The sequence below is a fragment of the Anabas testudineus genome, chromosome 7 (assembly GCF_900324465.2).
Source record: "Anabas testudineus chromosome 7, fAnaTes1.2, whole genome shotgun sequence".
Lineage (NCBI taxonomy): Eukaryota > Metazoa > Chordata > Actinopteri > Anabantiformes > Anabantidae > Anabas > Anabas testudineus.
This window is the reverse complement of record NC_046616.1, coordinates 1,308,142-1,336,114: the sequence shown is the minus strand read 5'-3', so window position 1 is coordinate 1,336,114 and position 27,973 is coordinate 1,308,142. Positions and strand designations below refer to the sequence as shown.

At 41.1% G+C, this 27,973-nt stretch overlaps 2 protein-coding genes and 1 long non-coding RNA gene across 12 annotated transcripts in view; 1 reads left to right on the top strand and 2 right to left on the bottom strand.

Annotated features, from left to right (window-relative positions):
- The first annotated feature begins 1,313 nt into the window (after positions 1-1,313).
- On the top strand, positions 1,314-22,630 carry LOC113167566 (myosin-7B-like). 3 transcript variants are annotated; one of them, XM_026368297.1, is made up of 45 exons: positions 1,314-1,413; positions 1,570-1,673; positions 2,298-2,441; positions 2,635-2,791; positions 3,309-3,336; positions 3,607-3,700; positions 3,833-3,925; positions 4,033-4,096; positions 4,225-4,323; positions 9,978-10,081; positions 10,170-10,308; positions 10,956-11,074; positions 11,175-11,324; positions 11,421-11,591; positions 11,685-11,864; positions 12,436-12,568; positions 12,703-12,779; positions 12,893-12,980; positions 13,354-13,471; positions 13,614-13,737; positions 13,827-13,963; positions 14,062-14,232; positions 14,325-14,409; positions 14,676-14,918; positions 14,999-15,175; positions 15,449-15,594; positions 15,679-15,769; positions 15,867-16,024; positions 16,139-16,370; positions 16,813-16,939; positions 17,248-17,366; positions 17,489-17,685; positions 17,990-18,173; positions 18,265-18,430; positions 18,565-18,689; positions 18,771-18,886; positions 19,043-19,229; positions 19,349-19,558; positions 19,861-19,986; positions 20,138-20,228; positions 20,365-20,444; positions 20,691-20,795; positions 20,890-20,985; positions 21,089-21,232; positions 21,305-22,630. In XM_026368297.1, exons 1-45 carry the CDS (start codon positions 1,314-1,316, stop codon positions 21,314-21,316), a joined length of 5,811 nt encoding a protein of 1,936 aa, XP_026224082.1. In that variant the 3' UTR covers positions 21,317-22,630. The 3 variants fall into 3 exon arrangements, with proteins under 3 accessions (XP_026224082.1, XP_026224084.1, XP_026224083.1); XM_026368299.1 differs by lacking the exons at positions 1,314-1,413; positions 1,570-1,673; positions 2,298-2,441; ... (4 more) ...; positions 4,033-4,096; positions 4,225-4,323 and adding an exon at positions 4,844-4,926; XM_026368298.1 differs by lacking the exons at positions 1,314-1,413; positions 1,570-1,673; positions 2,298-2,441; ... (4 more) ...; positions 4,033-4,096; positions 4,225-4,323 and adding an exon at positions 4,866-4,952.
- LOC113167568 lies at positions 2,382-5,236 on the bottom strand. Its single transcript, XR_003299296.1, has 3 exons — positions 4,944-5,236; positions 3,561-3,676; positions 2,382-2,408 (listed from the first exon to the last, which is right to left on the bottom strand). It is a non-coding gene; the product is annotated as an uncharacterized LOC113167568 (long non-coding RNA).
- A 748-nt stretch (positions 22,631-23,378) lies between the features above and the next one.
- The window catches only part of sulf2b (sulfatase 2b), a 60,186-nt gene continuing 55,591 nt past the window's right edge, over positions 23,379-27,973 (bottom strand). For 4 of the 8 annotated variants that reach the window (XM_026368300.1, XM_026368304.1, XM_026368301.1 and 1 more), the window contains 4 exons: positions 27,811-27,934; positions 27,198-27,234; positions 26,957-27,013; positions 23,379-26,403 (listed from right to left, as the gene is read on the bottom strand). In XM_026368300.1, the coding sequence (XP_026224085.1) occupies positions 26,373-26,403; positions 26,957-27,013; positions 27,198-27,234; positions 27,811-27,934 (249 nt within the window). In that variant the 3' untranslated portion in view covers positions 23,379-26,372. The remainder of the gene's footprint in view (positions 26,404-26,956; positions 27,014-27,197; positions 27,235-27,810; positions 27,935-27,973) is intronic. The other 4 variants (XM_026368305.1, XM_026368306.1, XM_026368307.1 and 1 more) reach the window with 3 other exon arrangements.

Genomic DNA, 27,973 nt, shown 5'->3' with positions numbered 1-27,973 from the left:
ATAACCAGTCGGTAGTGACTGATGCATCCACCCTGCCAATATTTTTAGAGAAGGCAGAGGCTGTGAGTGAGAGGTTGACAGGATTCATTAAATAAACATTTCACTCTTATTGAAGAAATATGTTAAATTATAAGTGGTTAAGGATGGTTACAACAGATACATGTTTAAACAGAATCTATTCATCTCAATTAATAAATTAACTATTCTTATTACTTATTAAATGAATATCTTCTGGTCCATTTAGCCTTATCCTTATCCATTAGCCTGTTTTAGAGTATTGGACTACTACAGATGCACAGACTCAATTTCAATGCCCCAATTTCAGCTGAAGAGCTAGACTGGGCATTGGATAATGGGGCCGGTCTATTCAATTCAGCGTTTGCAACGCATGTTACGTCATGACAGCATGCCAGTAGACTTTTAGACTAGTATCAACAGCATGGACACAGACAAATACTCGACTGTATGGAGCTATGTTATTTAATGCATACTACACAGACAAGTTCAGCAGCTGCTTGTAGTATCTGCAAATGCTGTGAGGGGTGGTGGTAGTTCTGTGAATACATCATCACAACAAACTTTTCAAGAATCTTTGAGACTATATAACCTGGCAGTTAACTTGGGCGGATCCACTGCAAAGACATGAGAAACATACTGATTTTCAATTTGTCCATGTCTAAACATTATTTCAGAGATTCACACTGACCTCTGGTTGCATTTGCTGTTTCACAAGGCAGATGCAGTTACGGTTTATAAAAGCTGTGTCTCAAGTTATCTTCTTCAAGGTTGTACTGAAAGACTGTGGTTTACAATACACATTATATATTAATTATTTATATATCTTTAACAGTTTCTTTCAACTATTTATCTTCTGTTATGCAATGCTGTCCTTCAATGTTTTTAAAGTTTGTTCTTCAGAGTAGTCAAATGCTCTACATCAGCTCTGCTCTTAAGAGAGATTCTGTTATCTCATAGGACTTTTCCAAGATTGCTCTTTAGAGTTGAGTTTATTATCTTAAATTAATTGTTCTTCAGTCCCCTGTGCAGCGACCTACCTCAACAAGATAGTTTCTCTTGAAGACTGACAGCGATCCTTCAAAATAAGTAGTGCACTGTCAAATCAAGTCAAGCACTAGACTTGACTGTTATTTTATCCTCTTTCCAAAAGGTCTTCAGTTCTAGCTCACTGGTTGGGTGTCCCGTAACAGGTCACGATTCTCATTGCACAAAATGAATTAAAATGAAGATTAATTGATTGAAAATGCTTAAACTAGAAACGGAATACAAAAGAATTTGTGTTTCTATGTATTCAGATGTCTCGATTCTTGGACATGGCAGAGTTCGGAGAAGCTGCTCGCTACCTTCGCCTCACCAACCTGGAGCAGCTAGCAGCAAAGGCCCAGGCTTTTGATGGTATATACATTAAATCTTTAAACATGCACTGCCTGGTCAAAAATAGTCACCACACAAAAAGATCAGCTGACTACTTGAATGTTCAATGCATTATTCTCTTCCCTGATGTCATGAGCATATTACTGGGAGTATATTTATGTGTCAATTGTTTCTCAGGTACGAAGCGTGTTTGGATGCCTGACGATGTTGAAGCCTATACTGAAGTAGAGGTCAGGGAGCTGAATGGAGACAAGACCACTGTGGAGACCAAAGACGGGCGGGTGGGTTAACCAGTACATTTCTCAATTTGGATGCATCAGGTAGACCAGGGGTGGCCAACCCTGGTCCTGTTTTCCAACTATTTCTGCCCTACCCTCTGCTGATTACAAGGATCAGGTGTGTTCAGCCAATCAGAAGCAGGAAATGCAGAGATAGTTGGAAAACAAGCAGGACTGAGGCTCTTGAGGACCGGGGTTGGCCACTCCTGAGGTAGACTGTGATATAAAACATCGATCAAACGCATACTTTGTGAAACCACACTGAACCTTCAAATGTGTGTACCAGCTACACAGTTTACTCAGGTGTAGTGACGTAGTAAACTCAGAAGAACAACAAAGCTTGCAGGGTTTTGCCGTTTCAAAGTAGAGTACATGTAAAATTCTTGTGTGCTTAATATCTGTAGTTGTCATTTGCCGTCAGTTTGAAATAAAAACACTTTGTGAGGACGTGCTGTATGTAGTATGTATTTACATTATTCATGCTCATTTGTTTTGCACATTTAGTCATCTGCATTTGCCAAGGATAATAAAGATATGATATACTTTAGTCTGCCATACGTTTACAGTAAACTGTTAAATCTACCTTGTCAAACTTTTGTATGTGTTAAAATGTGTTGTATGTTTCAGTTTCTGATAGTAAAAGAAGACGACCTCCAGCCCATGAACCCTCCTAAGTTTGACATGATAGAGGATATGGCCATGTTGACTCACCTCAATGAGGCTTCTGTCCTCTTCAACCTGAAAAGAAGATACAGCATGTGGATGATCTATGTTAGTCATCTATAAAACACAAAACAATATTTTCCTTTGTCTGTTGACTGCAAACACTAAATCTCTGCACAACATATGAATATAAACATTCCTTACGACATACAAAGGATCTAGTTTTTACTGTCTTTATCTTTTGGTTTGGTGCTTTTATCCGTCGTCCTTTTCTTTGCTTTCATTTCTAATTCTGTGTCAGACCTACTCTGGGCTGTTCTGTGTGACCGTCAACCCATATAAATGGCTGCCAGTATACTCTGCAAAGGTGGTAACAGCCTATAAAGGGCGCCGTCGTGCAGAAACACCGCCTCACATTTATGCCATCGCTGACAACACCTACACTGACTTGCTGCAGAGTGAGTCTCCTTTAACCTTTTGCATTTTATTGAAATATATTAATTACATAAAATATTTCTAAATATAAAGAAGAGGAGTAACTTTGTTCCAGTGCAAAAACGTTGTGCTTTTTGGGTGTAAATGTGTGTATTCTCAATGTTCATTCTAAGAGAGTGGCTACCTGGCTCTAACCCCAGATTTTATTTATAGTTATAAGTATTCACATCCTATAGTCAGCAAGAAACTAAAGTATATTTTCCAAAAAAATCAAATTAACATGGTTAAAATTAAAAGTTTAAAAAATTCAAATTACATAATTAGGAGTCGTAATAATTCTGTAGATGAGAAATTTCACCTGATTTTTAATAAAGTTACAAGAAATACATAGCATGTTATTTTCTAGGTCATAAAAGGTGAATGAGAGTAAATTCAAAGGCAAAAGCTAAAACTTCTGCACAAAGAGATACACAACAAGGTTTTTAAGTTATACAAGTGTTTCTTTTGCTTTTTCTTCACATGGTTTATGTTCTTCCACAGATCGTGAGAACCAGTCAATGCTCATCACGTAAGTCAGAACCACAGAGGGTTAAACATTAGGCTTTTGTTTCGGTAGATTTGTTTTTGTAATAAAAAAATACTGTGAATTTAATACGCAAGAAATGTCAAAAATAATCACATGACTTTAAGCATCAGCAGAAGAGTATTCCTAATTTATCTGTTGCAACATTAGTTATCTGTAGTTTTAAACATTTTACTATGTATTTGTTTTTGTACATCTTTTTACCCTACCTCAGTGAGAGTCCTTGTCTGTCTGTCTGTTATTTCATCCCGTCAGTGGTGAGTCGGGTGCAGGAAAAACAGTCAACACGAAGAGGGTGATCCAGTACTTCGCTATAGTCGCTGCCCTGGGAGAAAATGTAAAAAAAGGAGTAAGGAGTTCAAGTCTTACTTCATTTGCAGTCGTGCAGTCAACATTATAACAAGCTTCACTATGCTCATTGATTAGAGTCTCGTCAACCATCTGAGTGCCGTCGATAACCACTGTTCCTGTGTGTATTCAGGGATCTTTGGAGGATCAGATTATTGAAGCTAATCCAGCCATGGAGGCATTTGGCAACGCAAAAACTATCCGCAACGACAATTCCTCTCGCTTTGTAAGTTTAATAAAGTTATTTTTATGACAGAGAATGGAGCTGAGAAGAAAGTTTTGCATTACTGAGCACAGTTACCTATGCATCCTAATGAGCATTGGTTGTTTCAGGGAAAGTTCATCAGAATTCACTTTGGACCAACTGGGAAGCTGGCATCTGCCGACATTGACATCTGTGAGCAGCAATTAAATGTTAAAGTAGCAAACGTCTAGCTACGTTTTACATGGTTAATTCAGTAAAAACTCCAGAATCGAAATTGGCTGTATTTTATTTAAGAAATATGCATTTGTGTATTTTATCAGATCTTCTAGAAAAATCCAGAGTTGTGTTCCAGCAGCCTGGAGAGAGAAGCTACCACATCTACTACCAGATCCTGTCTAATCACAAGCCAGAACTACAAGGTAACGCTGTAAAGACAATTCAATCTCGACATATTAAGTATCAACACATTGAAATTTAGTAATTTATTTTTAAAGAGCTGAGCTGTTTATTTATTAGATTTATTCATGTCAAAGATACAACAGACAGCCCCTTCACAGGATCTCATAAATCTTTGCTGGCACAACAAGGCAAATGAGTTTTACTCTGCATACAAATATTCAGATGCATTTATTAACTACACTACATGGAGCTATTCATCTGTACGTTTATCATCAGGATTTTAACAATATATTCAAGTAAATGACTTTTTGCAGCACACGGGACGTTCACAAGCCACAGAAACTAAAACTAACTGACAAGAGACCAGTAAAGTACGTTTGAAGAACTTCAAACTGCTTCCAAACACTCAATAAACTGTGTATTTTAACTTTGTCCGGGTGGATGAACAACAACAAACTACGTTAAGTTGCAGTAACAGGTTCACCTCCGTCACATCAACTAGCTAGCTAACGTTAGCTACTACGTTAAGGTTCCAGCTAAACAGGCCGTTACCCGCTGAACCCTCACAGAAAGTTGGCGGAACATTTAACCGTCAGGCAGCGAACCGGTACCGAACCGAAGCGGTGTGTGTTCGACTCACGTTAACGGGGTTTGAATCCTTTTGTCCGTCTGATTTGTTTCCACGTCGCTGTCGACAGAACTCGATCCTCCCGCCACTGCTGCTAGCTTAACGTTAAACCAGCTAGCTAACGATAAGTTAGCTTGCTAACTAACATCGTAACACTTAGGTTAGGTTGTGTGGTTTGTTTGGAGCCGGAACATGACTGTTTCCTCTGTTTCCTCTGTTTCTTCTGTTTCTTCTGTTTCCTCTGTTTCTTCTGTTTCCTCTCTTTCTTCTGTTTCTTCTGTTTCCTCTGTTTCTTCTGTTTCCTCTGTTTCTTCTGTTTCCTCTGTTTTTGGTTTCCTCTGTTTCCTCTGTTTCTTCTGTTTCCTGTTTCTTCTGTTTCTTCTGTTTCCTCTGTTTCTTCTGTTTCTTCTGTTTCTTCTGTTTCTTCTGTTTCTTCTGTTTCTTCTGTTTCTTCTGTTTCTTCTGTTTCCTCTGTTTCTTCTGTTTCTTCTGTTTCTTCTGTTTCTTCTGTTTCTTCTGTTTCTTCTGTTTCTTCTGTTTCTTCTGTTTCTTCTGTTTCCTCTGTTTCTTCTGTTTCCTCTGTTTCCTCTGTTTCTTCTGTTTCCTTGTTTCTCTGTTTCCTCTGTTTCTTCTGTTTCTTCTGTTTCTCTGTTTCCTCTGTTTCCTCTGTTTCTTCTGTTCTCTTCTGTTTCTTCTGTTTCCTCTGTTTCCTCTGTTTCTTCTGTTTCTTCTGTTTTCTTCTGTTTCTTCTGTTTCCTCTGTTTCCTCTGTTTCTTCTGTTTCTTCTGTTTCTTCTGTTTCTTCTGTTTCTTCTGTTTCTTCTGTTTCCTCTGTTTCTTCTGTTTCCTCTGTTTCCTCTGTTTCTTCTTTTGTTCTTCTGTTTCTTCTGTTTCTTCTGTTTCCTCTGTTTCTTCTGTTTCTGTTTCCTCTGTTTCTTCTGTTTCCTCTGTTTCTTCTGTTTCTTCTGTTTCCTCTGTTTCCTCTGTTTCTTCTGTTTCTTCTGTTTCCTCTGTTTCTTCTGTTTCCTCTGTTTCTTCTGTTTCCTCTGTTTCCTCTGTTTCTTCTGTTTCCTCTGTTTCTTCTGTTTCCTCTGTTTCTTCTGTTTCCTCTGTTTCTTCTGTTTCCTCTGTTTCTTCTGTTTCTTCTGTTTCTTCTGTTTCTTTTGTTTCTGTTTCCTCTGTTTCCTCTGTTTCCTCTGTTTCTTCTGTTTCTTCTGTTTCCTCGTTCTTCTGTTTCCTCTGTTTCTTCTGTTTCCTCTGTTTCCTCTGTTTCCTCGTTTCTTCTGTGTTCCTCTGTTTCTCGTTTCTTCTGTTTCCTCTGTTTCCCTGTTTCTTCTGTTTCTTCTGTTTCTTCTGTTCTTCTGTTTCCTCTGTTTCTTCTGTTCCTCTGTTTCCTCTGTTTCCTCTGTTTCTTCTGTTTCCTCTGTTTCTTCTGTTTCCTCTGTTTCCTCTGTTTCTTCTGTTTCCTCTGTTTCTTCTGTTTCCTGTTTCTTCTGTTTCCTCTGTTTCCTCTGTTTCTTCTGTTTCTTCTGTTTCCTCGTTTCTTCTGTTTCCTCTGTTTCTTCTGTTTTCCTCTGTTTCTCTGTTTCTTCTGTTTCCTGTTTCTTCTGTTTCCTCTGTTTCCTCTGTTTCCTCTGTTTCTTCTGTTTCCTCTGTTCCTTCTGTTTCTTCGTTTCCTGTTTCCTCTGTTTCTCTGTTTCTCTGTTTCTCTGTTTCTCTGTTCCTCTGTTCTTCTGTTTCCTCTGTTTCCTCTGTTTCCTGTTCTCTGGTTTCCTCTGTTTCTTCTGTTTCCTCTGTTTCCTCTGTTTCTTCTGTTTCCTCTGTTTCTTCTGTTTCCTCTGTTTCTTCTGTTTCCTCTGTTTCTTCTGTTTCCTCTGTTTCCTCTGTTTCTTCTGTTTCCTCTGTTTCTTCTGTTTCCTCTGTTTCTTCTGTTTCCTCTGTTTCTTCTGTTTCTTCTGTTTCCTCTGTTTCTTCTGTTTCTTCTGTTTCCTCTGTTTCTTCTGTTTCTTCTGTTTCCTCTGTTTCTTCTGTTTCTTCTGTTTCTTCTGTTTCTTCTGTTTCCTCTGTTTCTTCTGTTTCTTCTGTTTCCTCTGTTTCCTCTGTTTCCTCTGTTTCTTCTGTTTCTTCTGTTTCTTCTGTTTCCTCTGTTTCTTCTGTTTCCTCTGTTTCCTCTGTTTTCTTCTGTTTCTTCTGTTTCTTCTGTTTCCTCTGTTTCCTCTGTTTCCTCTGTTTCTTCTGTTTCCTCTGTTTCCTCTGTTTCCTCTGTTTCTTCTGTTTCTTCTGTTTCCTCTGTTTCTTCTGTTTCCTCTGTTTCTTCTGTTTCCTGTTTCTTTGTTTCCTCTGTTTCCTGTTCCTCTGTTTCCTCTGTTTCCTCTGTTTCTTCTGTTTCCTCTGTTTCCTCTGTTTCCTCTGTTTCTTCTGTTTCTTCTGTTTCTTCTGTTTCCTCTGTTTCTTCTGTTTCTTCTGTTTCTTCTGTTTCCTCTGTTTCTTCTGTTTCTTCTGTTTCTTCTGTTTCCTCTGTTTCTTCTGTTTCCTCTGTTTCTTCTGTTTCCTCTGTTTCTTCTGTTTCCTCTGTTTCCTCTGTTTTCTTCTTTCCTGTTTCTTCTGTTTCTTCTGTTTCCTCTGTTTCTTCTGTTTCTTCTGTTTCCTCTGTTTCTTCTGTTTCCTCTGTTTCTTCTGTTTCTTCTGTTTCCTCTGTTTCTTCTGTTTCCTCTGTTTCTTCTGTTTCTTCTGTTTCCTCTGTTTCTTCTGTTTCCTCTGTTTCTTCTGTTTCCTCTGTTTCTTCTGTTTCCTCTGTTCTTCTGTTTCCTCTGTTTCCTCTGTTTCCTCTCTGTTTCTTCTGTTTCCTCTGTTTCCTCTGTTTCCTCTGTTTCCTCTGTTTCTTCCTGTTTCTTCTTGTTTCCTATGTTTTCCTCCTGTTCTTCTGTTTCCTTTCTGTTTCTATGTTTCTTCTGTTCCTCTGTTTCTCTGTTTCCTCTGTTTCTTCTGTTTTCCTCTTGTTTCTTCTTCTGGTTTCCTCTGTTTCCTATGTTTCCTCTGTTTCCTATGTTCCTCTGTGTTCCTCTGTTTGTTCCTCTGTGTTCCTCTGTTTTCTTCTGTTTCCTCTGTTTCTTCTGTTCCTCTGTTTCTCCTGTTTCCTCTGGTTTCCTCTGTTTCTTCTGTTCCTCTGTTTCCTCGTTTCTTGTTCCTGTTTCTTCTGTTTCTTCTGTTTCCTCTGTTTCTTCTGTTTCTCTGTTCTTGTTTCCTCTTGTTGCTTCTGTTTCCTCTGTTTTCTTCTGTTTCCTCTGTTCTTCTGTTTCCTCTGTTTCTTCTGTTTCCTCTGTTCTCTTTCTGTTTCCTCTGTTTTCTTCTGTTTACTCTGTTTCCTTCTGTTTCTCTGTTCTTCTGTTTTCCTCTGTTTCTTCTGTTCCTCTGTTCTCTGTTTCTTCTGTTTTCTCTGGTTCCTCTGTTTATTCTGTTTCCTCTGTTCCTCTGTTCTCTGTTTCTTCCTGTTTCCTCTGTTTCCTCTGTTTCTTCTGTTTCCTCTGTTTTCTGTCTTCGTTTTCTCTGTTCTCTGTTTCCTTCTGTTTCCTCTGTTTCTTCTGTTTCTCTGTTTCCTCTGTTTCCTCTTGTTTTCCTCTGTTTCTTCTTGTTCTTCTGTTCCTCTGTTTCTCTGCTTCTTCTGTTCTATGTTTCCTCGTTTCTTCTGTTCCTCTGTTTCTTCTGTTTCCTCTGTCTCGTTTCCTCTGTTTCTTCTGTTTCCTCTGTTTTCTGTCCTGGTTTCTCTGTTTCTTCTGTTTCTTCTGTTCTCTGTCTCTGTTTCTTCTGTTTCTTCTGTTTCTCTGTTTCTTCTGTTTCCTCTGTTTCCTCTGTTTCTCTGTTTCCTCTGTTTCCTCTGTTTCTTCTGTTTCCTCTGTTTCCTCTGTTTCCTCTGTTTCTTCTGTTTCCTCTGTTTCTTCTGTTTCCTCTGTTTCTTCTGTTTCTTCTGTTTCCTCTGTTTCTTCTGTTTCTTCTGTTTCCTCTGTTTCTTCTGTTTCTTCTGTTTCTTCTGTTTCCTCTGTTTCTTCTGTTTCTTCTGTTTCCTCTGTTTCTTCTGTTTCTTCTGTTTCTTCTGTTTCTTCTGTTTCTTCTGTTTCTTCTTTTCTGTTTCCTCTGTTTCTTCTGTTTCCTCTGTTTCCTCTGTTTCTTCTGTTTCTTCTGTTTCCTCTGTTTCTTCTGTTTCCTCTGTTTCTTCTGTTTCTTCTGTTTCTTCTGTTTCTTCTGTTTCTTCTGTTTCTTCTGTTTCTTCTGTTTCCTCTGTTTCTTCTGTTTCCTCTGTTTCTTCTGTTTCTTCTGTTTCTTCTGTTTCCTCTGTTTCTTCTGTTTCTTCTGTTTCCTCTGTTTCCTCTACTTCCTAGTTTCTTCTCATTTCTTTGACAGCCCCTGATTGTTTAGTAACGTTAACTTTAGGTAACTAATTAACACCACCTTCAGCACTACTGCCCCGGCTGCAGTACCATGCCCGACCACACGTAATCACTAATACTTACAATGAGATGAGGGGGGGGGCGCTGTTTTAAATTTACAAAAACAAATGAACGAGTGTCAGAGGTAGAAGATATTTGAACGAATTTAACTAAAAGTATTAATGTGATTCTGTAAAAACTCTGAATTATAAGTTCAATTAACAGACTAATCATAACCGATCATATCGTAGTTCATGCATAAATGTGTGAGCAGCCTCTCACTGATTTTTACAGCTAAAGCCTGTTACAGAGCAAAGTCATTAAGTTGTCTTCACATCATATTATGAACTATTTAAAACCTTTATGTGCTGAAACGAATTATTATTAACAACAGAAAAGAAGGAGAAGTGCAGTGTAACCCTCACAGTTCCTGTGGAGGACACTAATACAAACTAAAAGGGAAAGAAGAAGGAATCATGAGACTTTATTTTAAACACTCATCTATATGAAGTGAAGTGACAGAGAGAGAGCTGTTGTATATATAAATATACAAATTAAGAATTTGTAATAATTCATACATCATATTTTTATGCTGTTATTAAAATGGTTGACCTGTGTTACAGACATGCTGTTGGTGACAACAAACCCCTTCGACTATCACTTCTGCTCCCAGGGCGTGACCACAGTCGAAGGCATCAATGATGGAGAGGAGCTGAAGCTGACTGATGTTAGAAACACACACTCATCCCAAAAAGGACATGTCTTGTACTCTGATTACACATTAACTGTAATCCTCTGTGTGTGTGTGTGTGTAGCATGCCATGGACACGCTGGGCTTCACTCCAGAGGAGAAGTACGGTTGCTATAAGATTGTTGGAGCTATCATGCATTTCGGTAACATGAAGTTTAAGAAGAAACAGAGAGAAGAGCAGGCCGAGGCCGACGGCACAGAAAGTAAGACACATCTTTAGTTACATCGTGTAATCTATTCTAATTTAATTACCATCAAGATAAAAGCCACAGAGGTGCTAATAAAGCACAGGACACACAACACTGCATGAATGTTGCAAAATGCTTCAAGGAAATGTACACTTTTGGTTTTATATGTCCTGCTTCTGTTTTAATCTTTAACTAGATTTAAAAGCCGAACGTGGGGAATGGCTGCAAATTATCATCGTCTAGGCATCATTCATACAGTATATTACATCTGTTGCAATAGTACTATACATGTACGTGCAGAGGGGGGTGGCTCAGAGGCTCAATCCACTGCCCCTTTTCCCAGTTTACTGTAATCAAAAGTGCCCTAGGCAATAAACATTTAAAGAGAAAAAAAGAAACCCTAAAACAAGTAATCACTGTAGAAAATATTTATAATAGATAAGGTATTTCTTATTTTTTGGACAGAAACGTGATGTGACACTGGGACATTTTACTTCCACACCTTTTATATATATATCTATTTTATATATATATTTATCCACTACCCTTGAAAACTTGAGATTTCTTGGTAGACTCTGACAAACATCTTTCAGAATCATCTGTGACACTGGAATAATATGTTAGTCCCACTTTGTGTAAATGACGTGCGTGTGTGTGTTTAGGTGTGGATAAAGCAGCCTATCTGATGGGCATCAGCTCTGCTGACCTGATAAAAGGCCTGCTGAACCCCCGCGTCAAAGTTGGAAATGAGTTCATTGTTAAAGGACAGACTGTGGAACAGGTAACCAGTCCTTCAGGTGTCCACAAGTACTTATCTTTCTGTTTCCATCATACTATTTGTCAAAACTGCCAATTCAACTGACTGACTATGTTCTCCGTAGGTTAACTTTGCAGTGGCAGCCCTGGCTAAAGCTACCTATGACCGCATGTTTAAGTGGTTGGTGAGTCGCATCAACTCATCCTTATACACTGCTCTGCCTCGTCAATACTTCATTGGAGTTCTCGACATCGCTGGCTTTGAGATCTTTGAGGTAAAGAGGTGAAAAGGACAGAAAGGTCTAGTCAAGAGCCATCTGCATCCTGAAACTGAACATTAACAAATTTCTTTTGGGTTTCTCTTTTTGCAGTTTAACAATTTTGAGCAGCTGTGCATCAACTTCACCAACGAGAAGCTGCAGCAGTACTTCAACCACCACATGTTCATACTCGAGCAGGAGGAATACAAGACAGAGGGGATAGAGTGGACCTTCATAGATTTTGGTTTGGATTTACAGGCCTGCATAGACCTCATAGAGAAGGTGAATCAGTTGTGAAGTGATCTGATGACAGAGACGATGCAGCATTTCATTTGATATAAAATACTAAAAATAAATAAATGTCTGTGTGTCCAGCCGATGGGTATTCTGTCCATCATGGAGGAGGAGTGTATGTTCCCCAAGGCCACGGACCACAGCTTTAAAACTAAACTCTACGACAATCATCTGGGGAAGTCCCCCAACTTCCAGCGGCCACGACTAGACAAGAAGCGCAAATATGAGACGCACTTTGAGCTGGTTCACTACGCGGGGGTGGTGGGTATCACTTGGCATTGTTCCTCCACTGCTGTTGTTCACATTGATGCTATCTTACTTTAAACATGCTCCACTAATTGGCTAATATTTATTAGAGATGATCCGGCAAATTAGGGCAATGAAGTAAATGTCATAGTTTCTTCTGCCCAGTTCACAGCTGACGCATTTACAGTCAGTTGGGGGTGGGGGGTGTATAAAAATGACAGGATTCAGTAAATCCTGAATGGTTAATGCCACCAATTTGTCAAACCCATTACATTAAAACTGAAAGAGTATTTTGTTTGAAACTGAAAGTGCTGTTGTACAAATTTCAGAAAGCTTCTCTTTTAAATTTATTTATTACCTATAAACCTGACTATATAATGCAGTTCTGAAATTTCATAATAAACACATTTATACAGTAGATAAAGAAAAACAAATGTCCAAGGTCTGAGTCCAGTTGTGTATTGATCAGCACTAAGGAGACTCAGTCCAGCAAATGTGAGTCAGATGTGAAAGTTAAAACAATTTAAGGTTATTGTCACAGTGAAGAATGAGTGTAATCACTGTGTTTTGTTTTTTGTGTCTGCAGGTGCCGTACAACATCACAGGCTGGCTCGATAAGAACAGAGATCCTCTGAATGAGACGGTGGTGGCTCTGTTCCAGAAATCTTCTAACAAACTGATGGCTGGACTGTTTGAGAACTACATCAGCTCTGAGATGGGTAACTACACAAATAAATACAGAACATTTAAAAAAAATAAAATTGTGAAAAACAAACATAATCCAGAGCAAACTCACAAAAAAGTGAGAGTGTTGCATGTAGTGAACTCTAAATTGTCGGTACTGTTGTTTCAGCCAGTGATCCGAAGGCTGAAACCAAACACAGGAAGAGGAAAGCTGCTTCTTTCCAGACAGTTTCACAGCTACACAAGGTGAGTCATTTTGTAGTTGGAGGACTCAAGTAGCACCAGCCCACTCAGCTGTGTGTGATATGCAACACACAGAAGGTCTTCAACTCTGCTTGTTTTTGTGTGATTACCTGCAGGAGAATCTTAATAAGCTGATGGCTAACCTCCGCAGCACCCAGCCTCACTTTGTCCGCTGCATCATCCCCAATGAGTCCAAGAATCCAGGTAAACATTAACTGGGCAGATGTCTGCAGCAAAGGTGGTGCACCCGCAAGTTATAATCTTCTTTACATAACAGAAAACAAACTTGTTAGATGGATTAAAATAACGCCCTGCCACTGCTAAATCTTATTGACAGTGTTAGCACCTTAATTTACTAAAATGTGATGGTGGGTATTAATTATTACATCACTGCCTTAACCCAAACCTTTCAACTTTCCCTACTGCCTCCTGTGGTCAAAATTCTCCTGCATTTCACCACATGCAATAACTAAAGTAAAATAACGTCAGTGTCAACTGGATGTGTCAATATCAACTAAATCACACAGGAAAAAAATTATCATTAAAGTAATTCTTACTGCTCTTCTGTGATTTCCAGGTGTGATGGATCCATTCCTGGTCCTCCACCAGCTGAGGTGTAATGGCGTCCTTGAGGGGATTAGGATTTGCAGGAAGGGCTTCCCAAACCGCATCCTGTACGCTGAGTTCAAACAGCGGTGAGTCCCAAACCTAACCACAAACTTCTATTTTAATTGTTTTAATCTTCTGGTCTGGGATCTATTCCCCAACAGTTGCAATCCTGATATTCACACCTGCTGATTCTCTTCAATAATCCATCTGTGTGTTTTTCTTCTTTAGCTATCGCATCTTAAATCCTTCTGCGATTCCAGAGGACGTGTTTGTCGACAGCAGGAAGGCTGTGGAGAAACTGCTGGGCTCACTGGACATAGACCACACCCAGTACAAGTTCGGACACACTAAGGTACAGCACAAATACTTAGAAATAAATAAAACTGCTGTCACTAAAACATCCGTTAAGCGTAATAAAATGATGTACTCCTCTCTTCTCAGGTGTTTTTTAAGGCAGGTCTCTTAGGTCAGTTGGAGGACATGAGGGACACTCGTCTGTCTCAGATCCTCACCATCGTCCAGGCCATGTGCAGAGGGAAGCTGATGAGGATGGAACGACAGAAGATGATGATAGAATGGTCAGGAGGAGAACATATGTCATCAGGAATGTAGCGTTCATGAGATTCATTTGATTTTCAGTAGTAATACTACTACAACCTGTAATTCTACTTCTCAGGGACGCTGCGATGGCGATCCAGTTCAACCTCAGAGCGTTCTTCTCTGTGAGGACCTGGCCCTGGATGATGTTGTTCTACAAACTCCGTCCCTTGCTCAGGAGCGCCCAGGTGGAGAAAGAACTGGCAGCTCTCAATGTAGACTACACTAAACTAAAAGAGGCCTTCGACAGGTCTGTGTCCCTGCAGTACATGTCTGACCAGCAGTTTGTGTTGCAGGTACAGTCTTTATCTCACTGTTTATTGTTGTGTTTTTCTCCGTCAGGTCGGAGGTAAAACGTCTGGAGGCGGAGAAGCGGCAGGTGGTTTTGGTTCAGGAGAAAAATGACCTGGCGCTGCAGCTCCAAGCTGTAAGTCACAATAATTAAATTAATTAAAGTAAAGGAGCAATACTTCATATTGTCTTTATGACTTCAGGGTTCTGTCCTCAGAACATAAGGTTTAGTATTTTGAAGTTATGTGACCTTCTAAATAAAAAAAGTAGAAAAAAAGATTAAGGGCAGTTTCTAGGCTGCTTAGGAGATGATCACTGCCCCCTAAAAACTTTTCATGTCATATTATTATGACATAAAGAATATTATTGAAATGTATTATGTTTTTCATTCTAATAACTCAGGAGCAGGACAACCTGATAGATGCAGAGGACCGCTGCAACCAGCTGATTCAATCTAAAATCTCTTTGGAGTCGAAGCTGAAGGAGATGCAGGAGCGTCTGGAGGATGAAGAGGAGGTAAGCGCCACACTGACATCCAAGAAACGTCAGCTGGAGGACGAAGTGATGTCACTGAAGAGGGATGTGGATGACCTGGAGATGACCCTGGCTAAAGTGGAGAAAGACAGACATGGACTGGAGAACAAGGTGTGTTAACAGACAACTGTGTGTTGCTGCAGCGTTCCTTCACATGTACAGAATAATATGCTTCTTCCCTTTCCACATAGGTGAAGAACCTTTCCCAGGAGATGTGTGTTCTGGATGAATCCATAGCATCTCTGACCAGAGAGAAAGCCGCTCTGCAGGAAGCTCACCAGCAGGCTCTCAATGACCTTCAGGCTCAGGAGGACAAGGTCAACATGCTGGCCAAGGCAAAAGCTCGGCTCGAGCAACAAGTGGACAATGTAAGAAAAGATCTCAAAGGCTTGTGCAAAGTGGAGCTAGTCAGAAAACTAAATGTAGAAACTAGTTAGTCTGACTGTGTGTAATTTACAAGTGAAAGACGGAAAATTATGTCTAATGCAGATCTCTACAGAACCCGTGGAAACACCAAAGAACCCAACCTCAACACAGCCTCATTTAAAACATGTCTTGGATCTAAAATCAAGCTTGTACATCTGGGCTGTGAGTTTGTCACTGGCTTCTAACTGTGTCATCTCTCTCTTTTCTCTCTGCAGGTGGAAGGTTCTCTGGAGCAAGAGAAGAGGGTGCGGATGGATCTGGAGCGAACAAAGCGGAAGCTGGAGGGGGATCTGAAGCTGTCCATAGACTCAGTGAGGGACTTGGAGAACCAGAAGGAAGACCTGGAAGAGAGACTGAAAAAGTAGGAAAACACATCCAGGGCAAGTGGTAGTCTGATATAGTCTCTGTTTTAATTGCGTCTTATGTTCCTATTACCTTTCTATAGGAAAGACGTGGAGTTGGGTCAGCTTCAGTCTAAAATGGAGGATGAGCAGAATATGGTCTCTCAGCTACAGAAGAAGATCAAAGAGCTTCAGGTTGGTCAGATTAACACAGAGTAGAACGTCCCGATCTTCATCTATATATCTATATCGCACCTGCTGCTACAAGAGCTTGTTGTGATTGTTCAATCAGACTCGTATCGAGGAGCTGGAGGAGGCGTTGGAGGCGGAGCGGGCATGGCGCTCCAAAGCTGAACGTCAAAGGAACGACATCGCCAAGGAGCTGGAGGAGCTGGGAGAGAAACTGGAAGAAGCTGGAGGAGCCTCTGCTGCTCAGATCGCTCTGAACAGGTCATCATCGGCACAGAAGCTGCACTAATTAGTACCTCTGCAGTTAGTGACTTTAAATAGAGTTTGAAATAAACAACAAATTAAGTTGACAGTATGTGACCTTATGTCAAACAGGAAGCGGGAGGCTGAGTTCTTGAAGATGCGGCGGGAGCTGGAGGAGGCAGGGCTTCACCACGAGGCATCTGCCGCCACTCTGAGGAAGAAACACTCGGACACGGTGGCAGAGCTTAGCGAGCAGATTGACAATCTGCAGAGAGCCAAACAGAAACTGGAGAAGGAGAAGGCCGAGTTGAGGCTGGAGGCCGACGATCTGGCTGCTAACGTGGAGCAGCTGTCCCGAAACAAGGTAACAGGATCAATTTTAGAGTTTTTTAGAATTACTTTTTTAATATTATTCCTGCAACATGACATTTAAATATGAAAGAGGTAGAGCACAAATCTCCAGACTCCTGACCTTGATGAGGCAAATCAAGCTGTTTCTGTACTAAATCAGTTTTTACTAATCAGGTTTTTAATTTATTCTTGATGTGTTGGTTGCGAGTATGTTAAAAAAGGTTGAGAGGTTTTCATGTCATAAAAATCACAACTGAAGGTCGACTCACTGTAGAACTGCCAACTGAAAAAGTCACTCATTTACATTTAGTCATTTGTCAGAAGCTTTTATCCACAGTGACTTACAACAAGGTTAAATTAGACCAGATGCAAAAGTCAATGAATTTGCCATATGTTTGTGTGTGTGTGTGTGTGTGTGTGTGTGTGTGTGTGTGTGTGTGTGTGTGTGTGTGTAGGGAGCTGTGGAGAAGATGTGCAGAGTTTATGAGGACCAGCTGAATGAGAGCAGAACTAGAACCGAGGAGCTGCAGAGACAACTGACCGATGTCTCTGCTCAGAAAGCACGAGCAGTCACAGAGACGGGTACAGCACACATATATGATAATGATAACAGTTATTATTACAATAAATTATGAAAACTAGACTTTGGGTTTAGCTGTAAGGTCATCAGCTCAAGGCTCAATAAATATGAACAGAAACACATGTGCAGTATGTTCATTCATTAAGTTTGGGTCAGATGAGATATTGATGATCAGTATATTAAAAAATCTCCACTACACAATATATGAATACATTTTTATGCACTAATATGCACAAAGCCTATATCTTACAAAGATTGTATACGAGACAATAGGCTCCTAACCTCTTGCTTCTGTGGTTCGTTCTTCTAGCTGAGTACAGCCGTCGTATGGAGGAACGCGACTCCATGATTGGTCAGCTCCAGCGCTCCAAGGCGGGGGTTTGTCAAAACATGGAAGATCTGAAGAGGCAGATGGAGGAGGAGAGCAAAGTAACACTTAGCACTCATGTCACTCCGACCCCACACGTCAATACACATCTCCCCAATTGTCCTAACAGTATCTGGACCGTACTGGACTAAAGTAATTAAAGTAAATGAACGGATTGTTTCAGGCTCGTGTTGCGCTGGCTCATGCCGTGCAGGCGTCCCGCCATGACTGCAGTCTGCTCAGAGAGCAGCTGGAGGAGGAACAGGAGGCCAAGGCCGAGCTGCAGAGGGCGCTGTCTAAAGCCAACAGTCAGGTGGTTCAGTGGAGAGCAAAGTACGAGACTGATGCTGTCTTCAGAATAGAGGAGCTCGAAGAAGTGAAGTAAGATAATGATCATGTACAGTCCCACTGCATCTCACTGCAATAGAACATGACTGTGTTGAGTTGAGGGCTGCTTTGAATGTAGGTACTTTCAGGTCCAACAACAGACCTTAAAAAGAAGCTAGATGTCCATAAAGATAACTCTAAATATTAATTAGCTAAAATGTTGAACTTCCAGGTCAAATGCTGTGTTCACATACCACATATATCATCATACATGATCTCACTTATTCCAAAAGTGCTACTGTGACCAGTAGCATCATTTGTGCTTTAAGTTATTTTTTTTGTGTTTTCTTGTGTGTAGGAAGAAGTTGGTCGTCAAACTGCAGACTGTAGAAGAAGCTGTGGAAGCATCTCAGGCCAAATGTTCCTCACTGGAAAAAACTAAACAGCGTCTGCAGACGGAAATCGAAGACCTGGTGGTTGAACTGGAACGATCCAACGCTGCTGCCCTGGCTCTGGACAAGAAGCAACGCAACTTTGACAAGGTCAGTCAGGAACAACAGCTGTAGATGGAGATAATGAACGATAAACACATTGGGTTTTGGTCTCTTATGTCTTTTTCCTTGTTTGACGCAGTTGTTGAGTGACTGGAAAATCAGGTTTGATGAGAGTCAGACAGAGCTGGAGGCGTCACAGAAAGAGTCACGTAGTCTGAGCACTGAGCTCTTCAAACTAAAGAACTGCTACGAAGAAGCTCTGGACCATCTGGAAACAGTTAAACGAGAAAACAAAAACCTTCAAGGTACTCTGCCTATCTTCAGGCCACATGAATTACAAAGCTTCATGTTGACTGTGATCCAGAGAATCTTGAGAATTTCTTGATGCCTGCGAAGGCAGAGGTTTACCTGAATAGTTTGATGTCACATTTGATTCCAGACGAGATCCTGGACCTGACCGATCAGATCAGCCAGGGAGGGAAAACCATCCATGAGCTGGAGAGAATGAAGAAAATCCTTGATGTAGAGAAGAGTGATATCAGAGCAGCTCTGGAGGAAGCAGAGGTAACCAACTTACCTGCTGTGGTTACCTGTCAAATCTCAACCAGATGAGCTGTTAACTAAACCACTGTATCTACCAACCAGGGCACTCTGGAGCACGAGGAGAGTAAGACATTGAAGTTTCAGATGGAGCTGCAGCAGATAAGGGCTGAGATAGAGCGCAAGATTACAGAGAAAGATGAAGAGATCGACAACCTCAGGTACCATATCCTCATTAACAGAGTAAGAGTGAAACATAATGGTTTCAGTGTGTAGTAGCTTTACCTACCTGCTAACCAGCAATATATACTAAAAAAAAACGTGTAAAAAATGCATCATACATACATGTGGTTAGTAATACCAGTGCTGTCCACCAGACGGAGCCATCAGCGCTCCCTGGAGACCTTGCAGGCCAATTTGGAGGCAGAGGTTCGTAGTCGCAGTGAGGCAGTTCGTCTGAGGAAGAAGATGGAGTCTGACCTGAACGAGATGGAGGTTCAGCTGGCACACGCCAACAGGCAGGCATCCGAGAGCCAGAGGATCATCAGACACCTGCAGACACAGGTAATCTCATCTGATCCAAACTAAGACAATAACCTCAGTGTTAGGACAAACAATCAAAAATATGTGCAGAGCAGTGTTAGTTAACATAACTTGCAAACGTTTCCCATTATTCATCCCAGGTTAAAGAGCAGCAGGTGGAGCTGGACGATAAAGTGCAGTTGACCAATCAGTTTAAAGAGCAGATCACCCTGTTGGAGCGACGCTGCACTCTGATGACGGCCGAGGAGGAGGAGCTGCGTGGGATCCTGGAACAGACCGACCACGCCCGCAAGATGGCCGAACACGAGCTGGTGGAGGTCGCCGAGAGGGTGAACCTGCTCACTACACAGGTACGGTAACGCACACACGGTGCTGTGTAAATGACTGCACAATGTCCAAAATGTTTCTCTCAAATGAGGTAATCACTGGAGTGATTCAATAATTGATGGATCAACTGCACAGCAACACTAACAACAAGTACAACATCACAGTGTCTGTGTTGAAGTGATGTTCCTGACTCTATGAGATGGTGCATTTGTTCTATAGAGTGAGTAACTGATCACTTATTGACCTGTTCGATAACTGGACTAATACCAATCGATGATGATTGATTAGCCGGTGATTTCACTGACTTACTGGGTCCTTGTTGTAGAACGCAGGTCTGGTGAACCAGAAGAGAAAACTGGAGACTGATCTATCTCTGCTGACAGGAGAAGTGGATGAAGTGATGCAGGAGAGCCGCACGGCAGAGGAGAAGGCCAAGAAGGCCATCACTGACGTCAGTCCCCAACTCATTTTGTTTTTTGTTTTTTGAGAGAGTTCTTTGAGTTTCCCCACTTATGTTAATGGAAAGTTTAAAGTTGCACTGCTGCTGTTTCATTAGTCTTTAATAGAGTTTGTCCCTGAATCCTGTCCGAACGTTTCTCCAGGCAGCTGTGATGGCAGAGGAGCTGAAGAAAGAGCAGGACAGCAGCAGCATGTTGGAGAGAATGAAGAAGAACATGGAGTCTACAGTCAAAGGTTGTACTGTACAAAAACAACATGTACTGTATACTGGTACATGGTGATACTGATGAATGATGATGATAATGAAAGAGTTAATTTATCTAAGTGATTTGTGAACTTGATATTAACAGTGTGAGTGTGTCTCTGACAGAGCTGCAGATCAAACTGGATGAGACGGAGCAGATGGCGCTAAAGGGAGGAAAGAAGCAGCTTCATAAACTGGAGACAAGAGTGTGTGAAAACTCCTCCACAATCTCACAGAGAGACTTTGTTAAACGTGCTTTATTCCACCTGTAAAAAGCTGCTCCACTCCATCCGTCCCTCTCTCCTTTTCTCACCCTTCTCCCTGATTCCATCACATTCAGACTCGACTCCTACTGTCACATTTTTCATAGCACATCACACAAAGTTTACAAAACCTTATTGTATATGTTGTAAACCTGAGGTGATACAACAGGTGGACTCCTGTGTGTGCAGGTGAGGGAGCTGCAGACAGAGTTGCTAGTCGAGCAGAAGAAGAGTGAGGAGTATCAGAAAGGGGTCCGCCGCTACGAGAGGAGAGTCAAAGAGCTCACATACCAGGTGTGGTCACCGCACATGATCCAGCTGCTGCTAATGTCCATGTCAGGGTTTCATAAGTGTTATGTTTGGTGATCTGTTCTTTGTGTTCCTGCAGTCAGAGGAAGACAGGAAGACTCTGATGAGGATGCAGGACCTGATCGAAAAGCTTCAGACCAAAGTCAAGAGCTACAAAAGACAAGCTGAGAATGCGGTGAGTCTTTCTAACTGTTACTGAATTAAAAGTCAAATGACACAGGTTGGAGTTAAGGTTGAGGGTGTTAAATGAAGCTGTTGTTCCTCTGTTTGTCCAATAGGAGGAGCAGGTGAGCTGCGGCACGGTGCGTTTCAGGAAAATCCAACATGAGCTGGACGATGCAGAGGAGAGAGCCAACATCGCCGAGACGACCGTCAACAAGCTGCGGATTCGAACCCGAGATCAAACCAACAAGGTCGCGATGGTGAGTTACACTCAGTACCTGAAACGTGTACAGTAAATGTTTCATGTTTTTAATCCGCTGTGTGTTTTGCAGATTGCTGAATGAAGCTGCCTCTTCAAACACCATCAGATGTTTGTGTGATGTTTGATTGCTGTGTGTTTTTCTCTGATGTGTTGGTGGCGTTTAGTGCAGGATCATGGCTGAATACTTGAATCTGTATCTGCTGCATGGAACCATGTCGATCTGTTTCTAGCTTTCTCCACTGTAAAGTTTTGTGAACTGGTTTATAAAGAAAGTGTTGAAGGCGGCAAGTAAGTACGAGAGCTGGTATCAGCAGCAGTCGAGTGGCGTTTTAAAGGTCGTTGAGGCATTAAGAACAGGATACTGGATCAAAGGATGACCCTAAATTCATATGTGTACAAGCTGCTTAGCTAAAACTCATCATGCATTTGGAACACAACCATACAAATTAGATGTTATGCAAACTCCTACCAAGAAAAGATCCTACAGCTCATCTGGACACTCCACATCTGCCCCCCGGCCTTAGATTTTAGTGTTGAACCATCACAGCAGCTAATACCATAAATCTACAGTAAGCTGAAAACCGCCTCTGATTAACGCTGAGCTGTTTCCGATTGTACCACTTTTGTTTTGATTGTTAGCTTTTAGTCCTTTTTTGCAGTATATGGTAAAAGATGAGATGGTGGAAGATGGTGGGAGCTTTTGTCAGACTGTCGATATAGACTGGAAGCAGGACAGACCAGTGCAAACACAGTAAACGTCACAGAACAAGACATGTTTGCACGGTTTATCGAAGCTGCTTCTTTTATCTCTTTTTTGTTTGAAAACTTTAGTGACAGTTAATAAAAATGTGGAGAAATCAGCTGTGGAGCCATGAGTAATGTTCGACTTATGTATAATACCAAGATTATCTATAAATGTTGCATTATATAAACTTGCATTTAGAAATGTTTTTGCTGTTTCATTGGACCAGATGATTCTTGCAGTGTTGAACACTAATTTGCACTCTGGCTTTAGCCTCCACACATAGACTGACTAGTTGTATCTCTCGCCGCTCATATAAAAACAGCATCCAGCAACAAATAAATACATAGAGAAGCTAAGCTCAGCAGAGAAACACAGCTAGATTTTCCCAGGAGGTGGTGGAGACCAAACCAGAGCTCAAAGGAGAGTGAGTTTTATGATCATCATGTTGACACCCCCACAACATCATGTGGCTCTGTGTGCGCTGGATGTGACGTGGGCAGCGTCAGAAACTGATCTGTCAACAGGGCTGAATGTCTGAGAGTCGTGAGTCATGTTATCAGACTATATAGCTGTGTTGAAACTGTACGTTTGATGTGATTGTTGATGTGCAGGTTTCAGTCATTTTGATCATTTCTGTGCAGTAAAGAAGAATTAAACACCTGTGGGGGTTTGAGTCTGCTGATTTCTTTAACTCAGCATGTGACATAGAAACATGCAGAACATAAGGAGGTTCTCCAACTAATCAACTGAACCTTTAGAAACGTTGTAATTTATCCTACAAACCTTTTAAAGCATCTTTATCTGGTAGAGTCAGTGTCAGGAAGAATGGTGGAACTGAAATACTGAAATCATCGTTAGTGCAGATCTCTGTTTGCTTTATGTTCATTGTTTGTTCCTCCTTACAGCTGCAGTATAAACACATCAGTCTATATCCTCATCTGTAGTGTTTCTAATACATTTAGTCCTTTCTTAACATCAGCTTCACAGTCATGACTGTCGGCGGGTTTCCTGTTTCATGTCCTTCCAAAAACTCTCTGTAAGATCAGGACTTTAATTCAGGATCAGACTGACAGTGAAGAACCAGATTTCTCATATTTACATACGGCCGGACCTCCCAGACTCACACCTGATTCTGATTTCCCCTTAAAGGATTGATCACCCCAGAGGTTCCCACAAATAATAAAGGTGCACAGTAATGTTTTTGTCTTGTTTAGTTTCATCTCCCTTCATCTACTTTTGGGATTTAGTTGATGATTGATGTGAGAACATGGAAACAAAAACAAAATGTCCACAACCTATCAGCACTGTAAACAATAATTACATATGAAAGTTTTTCAAATTTCTATAAAAAAACTCTCTGAAATCCACAAAAATACACCTTGAAGGAAAAAGCCCATTGTGGCATTCAACACTTTATTCACAAACTAAAACCAATCACTGTATCCACAGGTCAGTGGGCGACTGTACAGGTGTGTTAGATCAGTATCACATCATGTGTCATCACGTCTCACCCTGAACCCTCCATTGGTCCATTCATCCCTCTGTCCTCCAATCAAAGTGCTCAGCAGTTTGTCCTTCAGTGTACGTGTGTGTGTGTGTGTGTGTGTGTGTGTCTGATTCTAGTTTGCCCTCTTTAGAAAACACACCGAAACATTTACAAATACATTCAAACACAACCAGGAGGTTTTTCCTAGATAGTTGTTAGACAGCAAATAGCACCGCAGAGCAAATACATTTGGGATTAAAACTCTACAGACAGCAGACGGGTCGGCTGAGAAACCAGCCTCACACACTTCTACACTGTTAGAATTAAACAATGTGCGTCATGGAGCTGTTACAGTGGGTTTCCTCTGCCCGTGGACCGACAACATGCTCTGAGGGGACTCACGTCTCCTCTCATAGATCAAAACCAGATGGATTCTGTCTTTGTAGGGCGCTGGTTTTAAAACTGGAACAAAAAGACAGACCAACAACCCAGAATGAGATTGTCCTCACAAACATACGACAGCATTTGATGTTTGATAGCTTAAAATAACTCACAGACTGTCTCAACTTAGCGAATAACTAAACCTGAAGTACGTCTTTGACAGCGGATCACAAAATGCTCCTACAGGACTTGTTGGACAAGGACTTCAGACCTGGTTTCCTCGTATTACTACATACAACACTAAATGTGGCTTCGACGTTACTCAGCTACTGTTTGGTTTTCACACAAAGAGATACTTCAGGTTTTAGTTGGTGAGGACAATGTGTGTCCCTTCATTCTATTTTATTAATATGAAGTCAGTAAAATCACATTGATATTAAAAACAGGGATTAACCTTTAAATTGTTTACGACAACTCAGTTCTGGTTAAGTCCACTTCACACTGGATGATGGATTCGTGCTGACTGAGTCTGATTATGGATATTTATCATGTCTACAGTATTCAAATATGAAACTGAATTAAAAGAGGATAAATTACATGAGACGCTGCAGGAACATCTTTCTACGTTTTTACTTCTAATTGTTGAGAAATTTGCACCAATAAACTCAGGAGCGTGTTCTGATGGTACAGAGGAGAAGCAACAACAGCAAAGCACCAAACGTTTCTCATTTAACACGTCACATGATGAACGCGGTGGACACACCTTCTCTGCTGAAAGGCATTATGGGAGATGTAGGAACTCATAAAAGGTGACACCAAAAAAAAAAAAAAAATGGTGTAACAACAACAGTGTAAGAGCGTCTGAGGGATGTTTAACACTGATAGAAATTGATTTTTTGTTAATATATAGATTTTTTAAAAGATGAATGTTGCATCATCAAAGTTTAAAGTCAACATCGGATAAAATACGACAAAAAAAAGATCTGTGCCACAATAAGTCTTTTGTTTTTCACCTTTTGTGAGAATGTAGTCGTATTTTTCTACAGTTATATTTTACATTTTATACGTTTTATGTTGTAGTTTAGGACTCTGGACTTTTCTGACCAGTGGTTTGATTTTGGGCGACAGGAAAAATGGACCAGGGCTGAAAATCTGACAGCAACGTTCAACAAAAGGTGATTGGTCGGAGATGCTGATGGTTAATATTATCTAAAAAACAATATGTGTGATGATGTAAAACAGGAACTCGGAATTTTGTTTCAGTCACAAAACGAGCTATGGATGGATGGAACGGGACCGTCCTCTTTTTATTGGCCCGTGAGACATTCGAAGACTTCAGGCTCCCAGTTTTCACCTTTTGTTTCCTTTTTCCTATTTGTCCTCTTCCATGTCGTTTTTGTCGTTTTCTTCGGGGCTACAGAGTTGCATCATGGGTACTGTAGTCAGTCACCAGGTTAGTACGACTGTAGCTCTGTCGTCAGGAAAACCACTGGTCACCGCGGTAACCAAAACTCAAGTTAGTTAGTGGAATAAAAAAGAAAGGGATGACATCACATTTACATCAGCAGTGATGTCATGGCGTCTGTTTCCATCAGTGACAGCATAAACAGGGAGAACAGCTCCTTTGATGTCTTTACAGACGGTTAAAAAGACTAAATATGAACATGGAAAACAAACATGGCCACTGGGAGGTCACCGGAGGAGGAGGAGGAGGAGGAGGAGGAGACAGGTTTACACGACGGGCCTGAGCGTATCACACTGCAACAGAACAAAACACTCCCAAACAGATGTAAACTAAAAAATGATGCCCACTGATGAAATAGACTTCCGGCTTCAGCGAATCGTTGGATGGAGAATTAACGACATGTAGGATTTGATTCTAACTCTCTGTGTGTCATTTTGCAGCATTTCTGCAAACACACCTATAATAAAAACAGTTCATTCTTTACTTGTGTTTTGTCTGTTTGTGTGTGTTTCAGCCCTAGAACAGAATCAATCGTTTTAGTCTTTGAATATGGAGACAAACTTGAAAAACTACTCGCTGTTAAGAAGCATGACGACAAATCTTACTTTAAAGAAATGAATACTGGGTAAAGATGATGAACATCAGATTTACACTCGGGGTAGAAGAGACCGATATGATCTGCTCATGTGTTACTGTTGTGGAGTTTATTCAGTAACAACAATCACAGTTTTCGTGTCTACCTCTCTGTCTCCTCCTCCTCTTCATCATCATTATCATCATCATCATCACCCTCCTCCTCTCCCCTCCTGCTGTTTCTCAAAAGAGAGGAGCTGAGGAGGAGGAGCAGCTGATGAAGACGTGTGTTGAGTGTTTTGTCTCAGCATCTCCCTGAGCAGCAGGGTGTGAGGGCCTAGCGATGTCACAGGGATGGCAGAAGCTGATTGGCTGACCGGTGAGATGGGGGCGTGGTTGTCGAGTGATGCTATTGCTCCAACGACCACGTCCTGCTCCTTCAGGCTGCTGTGGACGGGACCTGAGCCTGCTCCAACCGATCAGGATTCTTAGCCTTTCCAGCCGTCCCAGATCGGACCTCTGGACAAACAGACACACAATCAATCAAACCTTAAATGGATTCATTCCTAAACATAAACATGTCGTGTGGCAAAGACGAGATTAAACTTAAATAAACTGTAATGTCTGAAAACAGGAAACATGTTGAGATGTTGGGAAGAAGATGAAGTAAATGTGAAGTTTACTGCATGAGAGACTGAGGATGAATAGTTAACAACTGAATACATAACAACACATAAAAGCTGAACTGTAATTTAAGAGATGGACTAATGGACAAGGAGAACTCCAAAACCTGTGCTGTAGAGACGAATTCATGAAGAGATGAAATGTAATAGATCAAATAGGATAAAACAGACAAATTGTGGCTTCTGGCTCAGGTTTCATTAGTTTTATTTGCTGATATTAACAAATAAAAGCAGAGTTTCACGTTTGAGGATAAATAACTTGAACATAACTGAGTGAAGAAGGTTCATGATTCAACGGGTGTTAGAAACATCACAGGTGCAGAGTTAAAGCAGGAAGCAGCGTGCAGGCTGGATCATCTACAGAGAGGAGGACGAGGAGCAAGACTCACAGGGTTCGAGATGATGAAGGTTTCTTGACTTTCGGCCATTTCCTCCTCTCAAACACCCTGATGCAACAAATACACACTGTGTTACACACAAACACACGCTCTCAGTCGCTCTGCGCTCCATCACCAGCAGCCCTCAGCTCATTCAGGAAATCATGCAGCACCCAGAGCAGGAAAACAAAACACGTGAGTGAGTGTGTGTGTGTGTGTGCGTGTGTGTGCGTGTGTGTGCGTGTGTGTGTACCTGTAGTCATCGAAGCTGCCATGTTGCCGCCCTCCTGCTGAAAACACAGTGAGCTTGGTTAGTGAGCAGAGGCCACTTATTTACGAGTTAAAGCAGGGAACCTGAATGCACCGCTAACATGGTACTGATGAATTTTATGATTGTGTGTTTGTGTTTTCTGATTTTGGAACAGGACCGGCCTCATCCACAGGTCGGATGTGACTGGACGTGAACTCTAACTCAGGGCTTTCAACTGGTGGTCCGCGGCCCCTCCTGCATTGCAGGTATTCCTGGACTTCACATTCACGTTTTCTTGTATCTTATTTAATTAAATTTAATTTATTAAGCAAATTTCTTCGCATTAATTCTTGTTTGTGAATCAAATTAATGCAAAAATATAAAATCTAGAAAAGCCAAGGTGACTTTTATTATTACTTGTAATGTAATAAGAAACTGATATACAGTAGTTTACAGTTTGTTCACTGTGCAGGATGTTTAAAGGCTAAAATAAGCTTCAGTCACACGTGGAGGTGGAGAAACAAATCCACACTCACTAAAACTACACTGGAATTTAGCAACACAGTCTGACTGTTAAAGCACAAATGCCTGTGAAGTGTCGGTGCGTGCATCATACCCAGCTCCACTGAGCGTGTGCGAGGATTACACTGCTTGTGTCCTTTGCAGCCTCTGAGCTCCATCAGCTGAACATGAAGCTGATTGAGAACCATCCGATCTAAAGAGCTGACGGCGTTTATCAACTGCAGAGACACAGAGAGAAAAGAGGGAGTGACGTCAGT